The following is a 14,932-nucleotide window of genomic DNA, read 5'->3' on the forward strand; positions in this document are numbered from 1 at the left end:
AGCTCCATAAAGAGGAGAACTGAGAAAGAATACATTAAGTCGGCCAATGAGCGATTGGGGGTCATGAGTTCTGGCCAACTTTGCCATCCAATTATGCATATTGATTCTCATTTTATCAGTATCAATAATAATGCCAGGGGCTTATTCAACACGTTCAGGAGGATTGTATGTATTAGTTAAGAGGTTTCTTTCTGTGCTTGCTTGTCTAGGAGCCATTTGGATATTGAAATTGAAATTGAAAGTGAAAGGAATTTAGGGTTTTGAAGAAAATGAGGAATTTATGAAAGAATTGATGATAGGAATTTGCAGTAAATAAGAAAGAGATTGATGATTGGAATTGAAGGAAGAAGTAAATGAAGGAATTGTAAGATTTTGGGAGTTAAGATTTTCGAAGTAAATGTAAAAAGTGAGAGGATTGGGGTATTTATAGATGAAAGAGAAAAATAACCGTTGGATTTCAAAAGGTTATTTTGAATTTATACAAAACGGTTTTTCATCGGCTTTTGAGATCCGCATTAAATTCATCCATCAACAGTGACATTTGACAGCCCATAAAACTCATTTTTCAACTTTTTAACTTCCCAAGGTAACAAACCATCATTTCATTTGAATAATATCTATGCCACGTAGGATAAAGATAGTTTCCCACAAAAAAAAAATGTTGCTTACGTGGCATCACAAAGACCAAGTATTATAATTGTTATGACTGGCGAACCATGACTCAATTTAATACATCTGGAGGATGACTAGTCACTCCAGTTTCACTGGTGGATTAGGCCAGTAGAACATGCATTAATGGTATACTGAAGGGACACTCCAGCAAATACCCAGATTTGACCATTCTGGTAATGCTCAAACACGCACATCAACTAATATAAACAAATGAGAGGGACACATTTACAAAGCAACTGAAGTTACTTCAAACATGCACATCAACTTGTCCAGTATTAATGAGAGGGACACATTTACAAGGTACTAGAAACATTTTTCAGAAAAATTTATCCAGTGAGAAAATAAATTAATAAATTCCCCCTGAAACTTAGATATATATAAAAAAAATATGGTCTGAGTCTTTCCCTTTGGAATGGTGATCTATAAATCTATAAGACTACAATCTTCGAGTCTGGATCGATCAATGGTTTCATATCGTCAAAATATGCATTGCTTACTGTCTCCAACTCATCTATCACCAACGTCCAAGAAAGATGTTACACAAACTCTAGTTCCCGTGCTCCTACTGATCGAGGACAAGTTAGCCATCTTTCATTGCTTGAAGACATTTCTTCCCGATCACCAATGCTATTTAATTTTGTTGAATCTGAGCACAAACCACTAGCTATAATTTTTTTTTGAATTAAGGGTTACTTCAATGAAATATTCTATATAAATAAATTCTACGTGTGCTCATTCAAAGAAGAGAGAAAAATTGTTCAAGTATTACTGTTCTAATTTTTTTTTTTAAAAGATTGATGATTTCAAATGGATCTTTTATAAGGTAATGTGGTTAAAATAAGTTTGAACTTTGATGTTTGACCCCTAGTTGGCTTCGGGCTAAGCTTTAACAATATATTCGAGCCAATTTAATGATCTAATTATAAGAATAGTTTAAACGTAGAACTAATCATAAAAGTAAGAAGGAAAATGATTTATCCTCTTAAAAAATTAGCGTAAAAATCTTTCTAATATCTTTAAATGGTGACATGCGGATACTATTAATTCTATTTCCTAATCTCACTTCCTGATTTTTTTATATGTTCTCGTTTAAAAGTTAAGAGAATATTTAGATTATTATATTATGAGGATTAATCATTTTAGTTTTTTTTTTCAACTACTTTGCAACTTTTGATGATATTTATTGAAATAAAAATATATGTAAAAATCCATATTTCAGACTATAGCATCAGATTAGATAGCTACATCATAAAACATTAGTACAAGTGTTTTAAAGTTTGAAAAATATAAATAGAATAAGATAATTATTTTGTCCCTAAACATGAAATTAAATTAAGAGTAAATTACATTTTTCGTCTCTGAAGTTGGTACGTTTTTCACTTTTCGTCCCTTAAGTGAAAAAATTACAATTTTGACCTTAAAGTTGACAGATTTCTTCAATCATCGTCCCTCGTCAAACGTCGTTAAGTTTCAGCCGTTAAGTCGGACACGTGCAATACACGTGAGGGACTGAAATTGCAAAAAATGACAAGTTCAGGAACGAAAACTGAAATTTACTTTTCTGTTGTCATCATCTTCATCTTCTCCGGCTGACTTCGGAAAATTTACCAGAAAACTTAAAATGTCGATATCTCACTCGTTTCTTCGAATTAGACCACGAAACCACCACCAAACTTCTCAAATTAATTTCCTTCACGAATCCTAATCAAAAAATCTTAAAATGTCGATATTTTATCAAATGTAAATGAAAAGCATCGTAAATGAAATGTAACCAAGACAAAGTTGACCAAAAAAAGCAACAAGTTCCATGGATCTCGTTTCGATTATAAGTTACTCGCACTTAAAGTTGCCAGTTCGTACAAGTTCCATGCTAGTTTGTTGCTTTTTTTGGTCAACTGGGTCTTGATTACAATTTCATTTACGATGCTTTTCATTTACATTTCATGAAATATCTACATTTTAAGATTTTGTTTTGTTAGGATTCGTGCGGAAATTAATTTTGAGAAGTTCGGTGGTGGTTTCGTGGTCTAATTCGAATAAACGAGTGAGGTATCGGCATTTTAAGTTTTTCCGGTGAATTTTTCGACGAAAGTCAGCCAGAGAAGATGAAGATGATGACAACAGAAAAGTAAATTTCAGTTTTCGTCCCATGAACTTGTCATTTTTTGCAGTTTCAGTCCCTCACGTGTGTTGCACGTGTCCGACTTAACGGCTGAAACTTAACGACGTTTGGTAAGGGACGATGATTGAAAAAATATGTCAACTTTAAGGTCAAAATTGTAATTTTTTCACTTAAGGGACGAAATGTGAAAAACGTGCCAACTTCAGGGATGAAAAATGTAATTTACTTATAAATCAAAGAACCTTATAATTTATAAATAAAAAACTAAAATTTAACCATCAAATATAATTAGCTTTTTTTTTTTTTTTTCTGAAAGGTGAATTTCGCTGGAAACTTCGTGTCGCGATTCGACATCGGAAGATCTAGCATACGTTGTCTAAACTGGGTTCGCGCTAGAGAGCTCCCTTGAAGTAGAAATGTCTATTTCAAATACCCGATGGGGGAAAACCCCCTCTACTAATCCGTCCGAAGGCACGACGATCAATAAGGGTAAATCCTGCCCCTCAGACTTGAACATGGAATACCCAAGCCAAACCCTCATAAAAGGATTTCTTAATGTCCTCCCCAAGGCTTGAACTCAAGACCTCATGGATAAAAGAATGGTATTTCAACCATTGAGCTAATGGTAAGGACTAAATATAATTAGCTAATACATATCGTTTATTATCATTCTCGATATTTACCATATATGATCGATGAAGTCCGTTCCCAAAATTTTATATTACACCGAAAAATTATAATTATTATACTAACGTGATTCTTAATTATCTTCAGAAGTGTGGACCCTAAGCAAATAAAAGTGAAAACAAAGTCAAAAAACACGAAGATTATGCAGAATCTTATATATGATGTGGTGACAACCCATTCCGTTCCCCCTGTTCTTAACCTTATAAAAAAATTCTCTTTTTTCCATCATTCCAACACTTTATTTTTATTTTTCATTTACTGAAAATTTCTTTATTTTTAATTTAATTTATTAATTGTTTAATTATTTGAGGGGCTCAAGCTCTATAAAATTTGTCCACAATAGAAAAAATAAATAAATTACATATATTCCTAAAGTTCCCATTTTACCCCTCAAACAAACATTGTCTCCCTCCTCTAAACTAACTGAAACAAATACACACAAATCACATTGCTTTTTCTCTTTCACACTGAAAAGCACAAAAAGTGTTACCGCACCTTTTACAGCGTGAGACCACACACACACATTACACTGTGTAACTAAAACCCTAGAAAGTTGTATATAATATATATATATATATAGATACAATAAATATCTATATATATTGTGAGGTTTTATGAAAGGTTATAGAGACAATGGCGGGCGGAGTACGACGGTATACGACGACGTATTTGGCGGACCGCCGAAGTTTGGAGCTACGACGCTTCCGCCGCGCCTCGAAGACTACACTGAGATATTTCAAGGCTTTCACGTTTCCCGAGGCACTTCAATTCCGGTTTTAGATCTTCCGGCGCCGGCGGATGACTCCGGCGACGTTTGGTTTGATGCTCGGAGCTCTAAGCTTGACTACCGTGAGGTTTTTGGAGGTTTTAATGGTTTTGATTTTGCTCTTTCTTATGAACAGTTGATTGGTGGCTTGAAAGTTTCAGAAGATGATTCTTCTGATGATGCTTGGTAAATATAGTTTTTATATATATACATTTATTTATATATAAATATTTATCAATTTCAGTTTTTGTATATATATGTATAATTTTTTTATATATATATGTGTATGTGCTTAATAGTTTATTTTGAGTTATTCTTATTTTGAAATAATTTTTTGACTGTTAAAAAAAGTGTGTTTATATATATATATATATATATATATATATATATATATATACATATCTAACATTTATATTTGCTTAGTAATATAAGTTCTTAATTTGACTTATCTAAATGTATGCTTCACTAGGAAGGGAGATTTTGATAAAGAAATGAAAGTGACAGTTGAGCATTGTTGCTTTGGACCGGTTTTTGTAATTCTATGTTTGCTAGGAAATAGTCTTTAGGTGATAGTGTTAGTTATTTGTTCTAATAAAGAGATTATTAAGGGAAGGAGCGGGGGAGGGGAGGGGCTATCAAGTTGATTTCTGGTGGTCGGGGCAGGGGTAGGGGCCTAGTTGGCTTTAAAGGTCTGTTGTTTGACAAAGTGACGAGTAACGTGATGTTCATTGGATTCGCTTTTTAATGGTTTAACAATGATATGCACATTTTGGAATTTAAGACCTCTTTTATGATTTGTCATATTTGCAGCTTTATTCAAGCTTAAGTTGGCTATTAACCACAAAACATGAACAATTTTAGTGTATCTGTTCTTTTAGTTTAGGCTGTATGTGTACCCGTTTTATGTTTAAGGTTATATTTGTTGTGAATTTAATCTTGAAAAAAACAGATCGGAAGATTCGGAAACGGAATCCACATATTAACGAACTATTCATATAATTGATGTGTCTCAGTAAAACAATAGTTGAATTTGTTTGTATGTGTGTGGATAGTTGAATATCCAGTTTGTTGTATCCATAAATAACAGTTAGTTCTTGTCAAAAGTTTGTTAATGTCCTTTCAGTTGTCTTACGTTTATGTTTTGGGTGCTCTATGAATCTATAGAGGTTATAAAGAGGTCAGTCTTGTTTTATATAAGCTGAAAATAATCCTAAAAGTGCAAACTGCTATATGTTTCGTTTGTTGTAGGACTCCAGCTCAAAGTGAATCACTGTCAGATGAATCTGATCCTAACGTTTCTCTGGAAATTAATCAGCAAGCGTCCGCTGCAGAAGTCAACGAGCGATCTGGTGTGAAATTTCAGAACGAGCCTAAAATGGAAGTAGAGAAAGATGTGTTGAGTGGGAATAAAACTCAATCTTCTGATGTCTCTGTATCTAGTGTACTAGACAATCATGCCCTCCCAAGTAAAATAGAAAACGAGAATTTATTCTCGCTGTCTAATAATGATATTGCAGCTAAAGATTTTGATGGAGTTTTGGAAGGGAAACAACTCAGAAAATCTCTTTCACAACCACTACAAAGATATGGAAGTGATCCATGTCATTCGGTAGGAAATCAGAAACCTTTCCCTGTGGGAACCAGACAAGTTCTTTCTGTGTCTGATCTCGGTCTTAAGACTCAGCCTTCTCACTTACCTCCTCCGTCAAGGCCACCACCTGCTTTAACAGCTAAGAAGGGAGATACTAGTCATCATGATTCGAAACTCAAAATGTCAAAAAGCTATGCATTTGAACGGATTACAGGTAACCAGTCACCACCTTATTTTGATGTTGAGATAGATGCAGGTTCATCTGCTGCCGCAGATGCTGCAGCTATGAGAGATGCAGTGGCGCAAGCTCAAGCAAAGCTCAAAAGTGCAAAGGAGTTGATGGACAGAAAGAAAGACGGTCTTCAAAGTCGTTCAAAGAGTAATGCAGGAGATAAAAGGGGAAGGGTAAATGAGTGTTATGAGAGATCGATTGGGGCTGGTCCGGCTGGAGGTGAGAGAATAAAGGGATTACCTGAAAGAGACAGTAAACATGAGGTAAAAGAAGAAAAGCATAATGATACTATGGATTTGGATCCCAATGGCTATTTTACCGGTTTAACAAAGAATAACACTACCGTTGAATCTTTCTATAAGGAGGATTGTAAGGTTGTACAAGAAAGAGAGCTTTGTGGAGTGGAGGAAAACAATGAGGGACAAGAAACACGTGATAGGTTTCACAGGGAAGAACACCTAAAGGAACCCACTATATCTCTCAAAACTTGCAGTTTGAGAGAGACAGAAAAGAGTTCATTTGTTAGCCAGCAGCATGGAGATTGTAAAACACCAAATGATTCAGATGAGAGTGAGTTGTATGAGAACCTGATAGAAATTCAGCTAGAAGATAATGATATGGAAACTGCGGGAAAAATAGTTGTGGAAAGCTGGTTTAAAAATGATAATGGAATGGAAGGGGATGACATAGGACCAGCCTTTCATGTCTGGGAAGATTATGATGTTGAACTTGAAGAAGTTCATGAGAATGAACAAGAAAAGGGACTTAAGGAGAGCATAATGCAGGATGAAGAGCTTCAACAACCCGTACCTCTTGAAATATCAACTATTCAGAGTGAAGAGGAAGAGGATCTTGAAAGAGAAGAAAGCAAAAGAATAGTTAAAGATCCATTTGAGTTGGAAGAGAGTGACAACACATCAGAAACGATTTCCGAGCAGGATGAAAACAAAAAGGAGCAAACATTGAATGACAATGAGAATATCTTACAGGAAAAACTTATGCAGGAGGAAGTTAAGATAAAAGCAGAGGAAGCTCTTATGAGGGAGGAAACCATTAGGGATGATAATGTGCAGACAATAAATCATACACATGCAAATGTAGAAGCTGAGACAGTACATAAAGTGTATTGTAATACAGAAGAGAAAAAAGAATTACTGATTGAACACGAAAGAGAAGATAGTGAAAAGAGGGAGGAAGCGGTTTCTGAAACTAGTGGCATTGAGGATGGACATGAGGGTGTTAAGTGGGATGACGATTATACAAGGCTAAACTTAATTGAAGAAAATGAATCAATCACTCGGGAGAATTCAGAGGCATCAGATGTCGTATTCCAAATGCATGATAATGAGATCGTACAAGATGTGGCAGACCTAAAGCAGGATATATCATGTGAAAGAAATGAAACCATCGTGGAAACCCCTTGCTCTGTGAAGGTAGATGAATGTACTCAGATTCTGGGCGAAGAATCGGTTTCGTCATATAGCCTAAGTTCTAATGATCTGCAAGATGTAAAGGTTGAAGTAAGAACAGAAGAGGTTACATGCTCAGATTCATTGAATGAAAGTTCAGGGAAAGCACTAACCGAGAATCATAAGAAAACTTCTGAAGTGGTTTCTGGATCAAAGAATAGCATCAGTTTTACCTCTGATCATGCTGGTTTTCACCCTGAAGGTATAACAAATACATCTACAACAAAATCTCACACAGATCAAGTTGACTCATTGAGAAATTCAGGACGAATTATGGAAAACAAGAACGAGATTCGTCACAATGTCGTCCCAGAGAATAGGGGAAAAGAAGAAAGGTTGCAGAGGGCAAGAGAGATAGAAAACGAGCGTTTGAGGAAATTAGAAGAAGAGAGAGAAAGACAGATAGAAAGAGAGAAGGATCGTATGGCTATCGACAGAGCTACTCTTGAAGCTCGTGAAAGTGCCTTTTCTGAAACCAGGGAGAGAGCAGAAAGAGCTGCTGTAGAAAGAGCAACTGCAGAGTTCAGACAAAGAGCCCTGGCAGAGGCTCGAGAAAGATTAGAAAAAGCATGTGCTGAGGCTAGGGAGCGGTCATTAGCTGAAAAGGCAATGGAAGGGAGGCTAAGAGTAGAAAAAGCAACTGCCGAGGCTCGAGAAAGAGCAGAAAGATCTGTTGCCGATAAGTTCTCTAATTACAAAAATAGCGGAATGAGACAAAATTCCTTGCCCGCTGTGAGTTTCTGTCAATTATGTTGCTATTCTTTTTCTTAAGTGCTTCCTGAATCCTGACTGATGAGATGGTAAATAAACAGGATCTTGCAGGGTCTTACAGTGGATTCAGATATTCTCAGACTGTAGCAGAGAGTGGTAAGCGGGTTGTGAGTAAAAGTACAAACAATGTTTTTTTGTTTGAAAATGTGGAAGCGAGGTTTTGACCTGTTTACCTACTAAGGGAAACAGGTCAGATGAGTCGAAAGCCATCCGAAAGCCTTTTTCAAATGCATAAGAACCTCTGGATATGCTTTACAAAAATATAGAAGGTTAGGTTGTTATAATTATTGATACAACAACAATAACTAATTGTTCATATATATCACATTTATTAATTTTGAATTTAAGATAAGAAGTTTGCGGGCTGGTTCACTCGGATATGGGTGATTAAACTGACCATTTTTTGTTATCCACTCACCCATTTTGCAACTTCACTCGAAGTTCTGCAGTGGTTTAATATGCATTGAGTTTCAATTCAGTTTATACTGCCAATGTTTGTTCTGCTTTTAGTTACTTTTTCTTGTTGCATCTTATTTTAATATATGTAGGAGGTGACGGTGAATCACCACAGAGGTGCAAAGCTCGGTTGGAGAGGCATCAGAGAACAGCTGACCGTGCTGTATGGTTTCATTTTATATTTTAGTTCCCACCACCTTGTTTAGTTGTCTCTTCCTAACTTCCAGATATGGTTTTAGGCAAAAGCTTTGGCTGAAAAGAATATGAGGGATCTTGTTGCTCAAAAAGAACAAGCAGAGAGAAGCGTATATTTCTTGAACTTAAATGATCTTAAAAGTTTTGCATTTTTGTATAATTTCCTTATAGTATCTATGTAATTTACAGAGATTAGCTGAAAGTCTTGATGCTGAAGTAAAAAGATGGTCTAGCGGGAAACAAGGCAACCTGCGTGCATTACTGTCGACATTACAATATGTATGTATCCTTACATCCATGCAAAGTCTTTGACCAGACTACCGGATCATCACAGTATCACACTTATGGGTTAATCAGTTAGTTTTTCAATGGCCTACACATGTTTAATCCGTCTAGTGGCTTCTAACATTCCCATTCTTACAATTACATACTCGGTTACTTTCTAAGATAAGGTTTTTATCATTTTTCAGATTCTTGGATCTGATAGTGGATGGCAGCCAATTCCTTTAACTGAAGTAATCACTACTGCTGCCGTAAAGAAGGCTTACAGAAAAGCCACTCTTTGTGTGCACCCAGACAAATTGCAACAACGTGGTGCAACCATTCAGCAAAAGTATATTTGTGAAAAGGTTTTCGATCTTCTCAAGGTTAGTCACACACACCTTTCTGTAATTTCATGTGTTTTTGAAACTTACCTTGATGATTTACAAAGCAAACTAGAATTACCAAATCATATATCCAGCTATGCTTTTATTTCTATTTTTATTTTTAACATGCTATATTGGGCACATAATTGTGGTTCAATAGAACAAACTAGTAATTAATTTAACACCATCTAGATTTTTTTGATTCACGATAACATCATCACAAGTGTCATTATAACTTTTCATTTGCGGGTCATTTGGTAGGAAGCTTGGAACAAATTTAACTCAGAAGAAAGGTAGCCGTGTCATTTGTTCCATCGAAGGGAATGAACTATCTATATGGCCTTTTGGAATGATGTAATTGGTTCGTGAAGCGAGCAAACCCTTGCTTAATTACATTCGTATCTCCTGGTGCCTCCAGTATTTTTTTTGGGTGTAGAGGGATGTTGGAAAGGGTGTGAAATTGATTAATCAAATTTGCTTCCAATGTAATTTCTAGCCTAGGAGACGTAAATTGAGTAAAACATCAATCTAAGCTTTATGCTTTTATTATGGGTTTGGTTCGGTTGTGATAATCGACCGACTTTGTTTTGTCCACTTCTAACATAAATTATTTTTAACGATCAAGCAATGCTTTTAAGTGCGAGTATAAATAATCTTTTATATTATTATTACAATGATAATTCAACTTTCGTATATAAAAGAAATTTTGGGAGCCCATATGGCCATATGCATTCAAAGTACGTTCCAGTCTATTTTCTTTGTGATAAGCTAATTTACTTGTAGAAGATTAAATACGAGTAATTATCTTATCAAATGAGTTTTAAATCGTCATAGGTGTTGTTTTTTCTGGGTAAAAGGCCGTCACCCCTTGTTAACTTGAATTAATCACAATAAAAACAGGCAACATGGCTGAATGCCAGTTGACTTATCATAGGTGTTGTTTGTAACGAAGTTTAGGTAATAATGTTTGGGAAACGTTTCTTTCTCATTTCGTATGTTATTCGGTCTACTGATAATAATCCACGAGCTAATACATTACATGGCCAAGAAACAACGTTTTTCTTAAATATGTGACTTCAAACCAGTGTCCTTACAGTAAAAATACTTTTTTTAACCCGTTGACATGCAATAATAATACTCGTATAAGTATGAAAGAATTGTTTTGGCTGGAACGTTAGATAGCCATTTCAAACCAAATACAGAACCCTGGTAAGTTCTTTACACGTGAACATACAATGATAAGTGATTTTTTTTCGAAATGGGTTTGGCGATCTCCGTCTCTGGGGACTCTGAGTAAAGCTATAAATGATACTCGTAATACATTTCCGATTTACACATTGTAAGATGCATTGGTAGGTGATTTTTTGCAAAGTGGGTTTCACAATCTCCATCCCTGGGGTCTCTCGGTAGAGCTATACATGATAATGTATTTCCGTTAAGCTTATATTGCCTGGAAAAATAATTAGGTGGAGGCCGATTTTGGCGTTTTTTCAGTTGCAGATAATACTCTGTCAAGCCATTATTTTTATTAATTTTTAAGATGAGAGATTTTACGTTGAGTGGATTGCACTATCTGTGGAAGGTTAACATCTTCATGGAGAAAACATCTATGGATATATAACACAGCCAAATCGGATTAATGTTATAGCTAGCTTTGAAGTTATGCAGTTTGCGGCTTTCTATTATAAACTTAGCTCTTGAGAATATGGATCTTCTTGGCAATGATCTCCTTAAACTTTTGTATGATATGTCTTGATGTTCTCTCAATGCAGCTTTCACTGGTTTTGATGTTATGGTACCTAAACCCGTCAATATTTACCAAACCATGGATAATTGCAAGCCATGTTTGCTTCTTTATTTTGGCATGCTCTTCATGCTATGGTTCATAAGTATACTGTATACCTCAAGGAATATTATCATATTAATTATTAAATGATATAAATCCTCCAAAGACAGAGTTTCTACATAACACACGTAAGTCATAAGTGATTTAAAGATATGTTTGATACTATATTATTAAAGAACTGTAGCAATTCAAACAAGTGAACGTGCCGGAGTGGTTATCGGGCATGACTAGAAATCATGTGGGCTCTGCCCGCGCAGGTTCGAATCCTGCCGTCCACGTTTTTTTTTAATTTTTGTTTATTTTCTTTTCAAGTGAACTTTATTAATGCCTCAAGTGTTACTGTATCTTTTTCATTACTTAATATGATGAGGCTTGTCTTACTATTTCTAGCTGCATGGAAAATAGTATATTGCTTCAAGTTCAGCTTCTATAAATGTACCACTCTCATATGCAACCTTACCGTCTTCATTCCTCGTCACTCTACTCACACATCCGCCTTTCGGTTATGCCTACATACAATCTATTCATGCCGATTTCCATCCCTCCAATATTCGTCTGTAACAGTAATTAAGAGTTATTTAAAATTCAATAACTCTGCACGATTTGGTTCTACCCATAGATGAATAACTTATGGTAACTTAATTTTAAAGAGGAACAAAGAAGTTTCTTAACCAAATTATATCTCTGCACTTTTATGGACTGTCTTGAATAACTAAACTCCAGTGGAGAAAGTTAGCTGATCACAATGGACAAAACAATCTTTTTGATAAAAGCTGTTGTGAGGTTTTCGTTATACTAAAGTAGTAGAATGCCGAAAATGTATTACAGTCCTTGAATCAATTTGACCATGTCTGTCTCCTTTACACTGCATTCTCGAGTTGTGTTTTTAGAATGCAAAGGAAAAGGAAAGAAAAAGGGAGAAAAATATATACTAATTGTTTATCTATTGGCCAATGCAAATGCCTGATAACCTTTTGTAACTAGCTCTAAAAGACAAGAAGCAGCTCCAACAGCAACAATAATTCGTACCCACAAATTGGAGTTATATGACTTGTAAATAATTGCTTCCCATGACCAAAACCACAGAACTGAAAAAAGAGAGCCCGTAATTGCACCCACAACGACTTGGCTGGTAGTGTGATAGGTAAAGAACACTCGTAGCCATGACTGCATAAATCCCAGATATAAAACTTCGATTAGGCTATATTAAGCAAATTGAAACTCTCTAATCATTTGTGAACCAAAGCAAAAGCCAGTGGGATAATAAAAGATTGTTTATTTTACTGTTTTGACCCATTTTTGTTGAAATGCAGCAGTCCTTATATATATAACTTGAAATTGATATGTATACTTGTAATGATAGAATAACTAGAAAGGTATATGTAAATTAACATACAAAATAAGAACTAAGGGCTACAACAAGCATGCCAAAGAGAGCTGTAACACCATTTAATCCTTGCCATTCGACCACTGTCATAATGAACACAAAAAAAAAACACGCTGAAATAAGTTTAACTTACAAAGATTAACTTTATAATGAATTATACAGAATAACTCACTTACAGCAGAACAAAATGTATGGAAAATAATTTTACCAGATAAAATCACAAACACAAGCACGTAAAAGATGGACTGGCCATGGGATGATGGCATTCCGGGCCCCAAATGCACCCCAGGAACAGGTCGTTCTTGTTTCACGATCTGCTTCAAAATTATTGCCAGCATATAATTCAAAACAGACCCAGTTGCACCCCATAATGCAAGAGCATCACGTCTTAAAACAATCAATCCGACTAAGGTTACACCAACAAGCCATTTACTCTGCAGTCATATGTATCAAAAAGGGCTTATGACACTAAAATGTAACCACTGGTCAAGAAATAGCTATTTTGTAACAGAAAAGAACCTCCATATCGGTTGATGTAATTATCAGCATGAATTCGTTAATTAATAAACTCTTGATTAAAATTCTACTATTTTATACACGTTATTAGGCTGTCATTAGCAAAATCCTAACAGATATTATGTTAACTTTTCTTGGGATGGCTCTTTTTATTTTGTTGGATGGGCTTTTTATATGAAAGGTAGAATTTATTTTATGCATGTTATTGGCAAAATCCTTGAAAAAGTAACAAGTCAAAGGAACATTTTTTATAGTTTATTATTTATTACTAGCATTTCATTTTAGGTGAATGGATTATATTTTGTGACATTTGTCTGTATCTGTATGAAGAATAAGGGAATAAGATGATAAGAATATTATTCAGAATACAGTGAAACAAATTTAACAAAACAAGAATATATACTAACCATACTATTAAAACTACCATGTATCCCACCAGCTCTAATTTGATGAAATGAAGCATAAACATCATTATCAATCAAAGTTTCTTGCTTCAAAGCAGAAGACGTGGGACTACTAATACGTTTATCATCACCATCTGCGACCATCTTAGTCTCAATCGTCCCAGCTGCCACCGTTCTCTCGATTCTAAAAGATTTCTGACGTGAAAGTGCCGGTTTTGTCAAGGTGCGAAATGTGTGACTAGAAAGGAGAGTTCTAGGACGTATATTGGTAAATGGTTGTGTGTTTATGAACATTGCAACCGTTGCCCGGGACATATTATGGTTTAATTTTGTAACAGGCAAATGAGTTTTTGAAAGTATCAAAGATGGTTTAATACACAAATGGTTGTAGTTTGATGCTGAAATCAAGGGGTTATTATGCAATTAAATCGTTAAGTCAGCTTTTGTCTTTTGAAGGACTAATCATTAGATTACGTAGGTTTCTTTCATTATTTATATGTTCATGACATCAAATTAAGAATATTTTTAAGATTGCACTAGTAAAGTTGATGAATTTAACAATATATTGAATTAAAATCAACAGTCATGAGAGATAATTATTAAATCTTAACTCTTGAATTTAATATAAAGTGTATGTAAGTTGTTTTGAAATGCAGTTTAAAAGATCCTTATTCATATTTTTATAAATTCAACTAAGGGTGTTTATTGTATGTATATTTATTTGAATATATATAGCATACAAGGACTTCGAAAAATATAAAGACGGGGGAAAACTTATAATATAAAAAAAATAATAATAATAAATATATTGATTTTCGGTTTAACCAACTGCAATATCTTTGTAGCCATAACTGATCCGAAAACAAAATACATAATTCAGTTTCTGGTTAAGATCAACTAGCATAATTAAATACCCATATTTCCAAAAGAGGAATATGATCGAGGGTCCAGCCAAATTTTTTGCAACTAATAAGTTGGCAAGTCCACTCACAACATAGCTGCTTTAAATAAATATGCATCTTCTTTTAATTTTGTCACAAAATAAAAAAAGTCCACTCTCCACCACTGAATTGATGATTGAGTCATATAAAACGTTCGGATTTAGATAAAACTATAATAAAAGTATATAAAGAAAATATGTAATTCATAATATCACGTATACGCCATATAA

At 34.7% G+C, this 14,932-nt stretch overlaps 2 protein-coding genes and 1 non-coding gene across 3 annotated transcripts; 2 read left to right on the top strand and 1 right to left on the bottom strand.

The window, feature by feature from the left end:
* Window positions 1-3,911: 3,911 nt before the first annotated feature.
* LOC122609721 (auxilin-related protein 1-like) lies at window positions 3,912-10,236 on the top strand. Its single transcript, XM_043782671.1, has 8 exons — window positions 3,912-4,433; window positions 5,496-8,271; window positions 8,352-8,406; window positions 8,859-8,929; window positions 9,006-9,071; window positions 9,151-9,240; window positions 9,432-9,608; window positions 9,870-10,236. The coding sequence occupies exons 1-8, from the start codon at window positions 4,096-4,098 to the stop codon at window positions 9,903-9,905; spliced, it is 3,609 nt and encodes a 1,202-aa protein (XP_043638606.1). The 5' UTR covers window positions 3,912-4,095; the 3' UTR covers window positions 9,906-10,236.
* A 1,414-nt stretch (window positions 10,237-11,650) lies between these two features.
* TRNAS-AGA lies at window positions 11,651-11,732 on the top strand. The gene has a single exon. It is a non-coding gene; the product is annotated as a tRNA-Ser (tRNA).
* A 661-nt stretch (window positions 11,733-12,393) lies between these two features.
* On the bottom strand, window positions 12,394-14,076 carry LOC122610193 (lipid phosphate phosphatase epsilon 1, chloroplastic-like). The gene is made up of 4 exons (XM_043783185.1): window positions 13,765-14,076; window positions 13,050-13,275; window positions 12,851-12,924; window positions 12,394-12,621 (listed from the first exon to the last, which is right to left on the bottom strand). The coding sequence occupies exons 1-4, from the start codon at window positions 14,074-14,076 to the stop codon at window positions 12,394-12,396; spliced, it is 840 nt and encodes a 279-aa protein (XP_043639120.1).
* Between the last annotated feature and the right edge of the window lie 856 nt (window positions 14,077-14,932).

The sequence above is a fragment of the Erigeron canadensis genome, chromosome 8, assembly GCF_010389155.1.
Source record: "Erigeron canadensis isolate Cc75 chromosome 8, C_canadensis_v1, whole genome shotgun sequence".
Lineage (NCBI taxonomy): Eukaryota > Viridiplantae > Streptophyta > Magnoliopsida > Asterales > Asteraceae > Erigeron > Erigeron canadensis.

Coding starts and splice junctions, on each gene's coding strand:
- LOC122609721 (XM_043782671.1), top strand. CDS start 4,096: ATGAAAGGTTATAGAGACAATGGCGGGCGGAGTACGACGGTATACGAC. Junction 8,407..8,858: donor TCAGACTGTAGCAGAGAGTG/GTAAGCGGGTTG, acceptor TAATATATGTAG/GAGGTGACGGTGAATCACCA. Junction 9,609..9,869: donor AGGTTTTCGATCTTCTCAAG/GTTAGTCACACA, acceptor GTCATTTGGTAG/GAAGCTTGGAACAAATTTAA.
- LOC122610193 (XM_043783185.1), bottom strand. CDS start 14,076: ATGTCCCGGGCAACGGTTGCAATGTTCATAAACACACAACCATTTACC. Junction 13,276..13,764: donor ATGGTAGTTTTAATAGTATG/GTTAGTATATAT, acceptor ATATGACTGCAG/AGTAAATGGCTTGTTGGTGT. Junction 12,925..13,049: donor TGTGTTTGTGATTTTATCTG/GTAAAATTATTT, acceptor TCATTATGACAG/TGGTCGAATGGCAAGGATTA.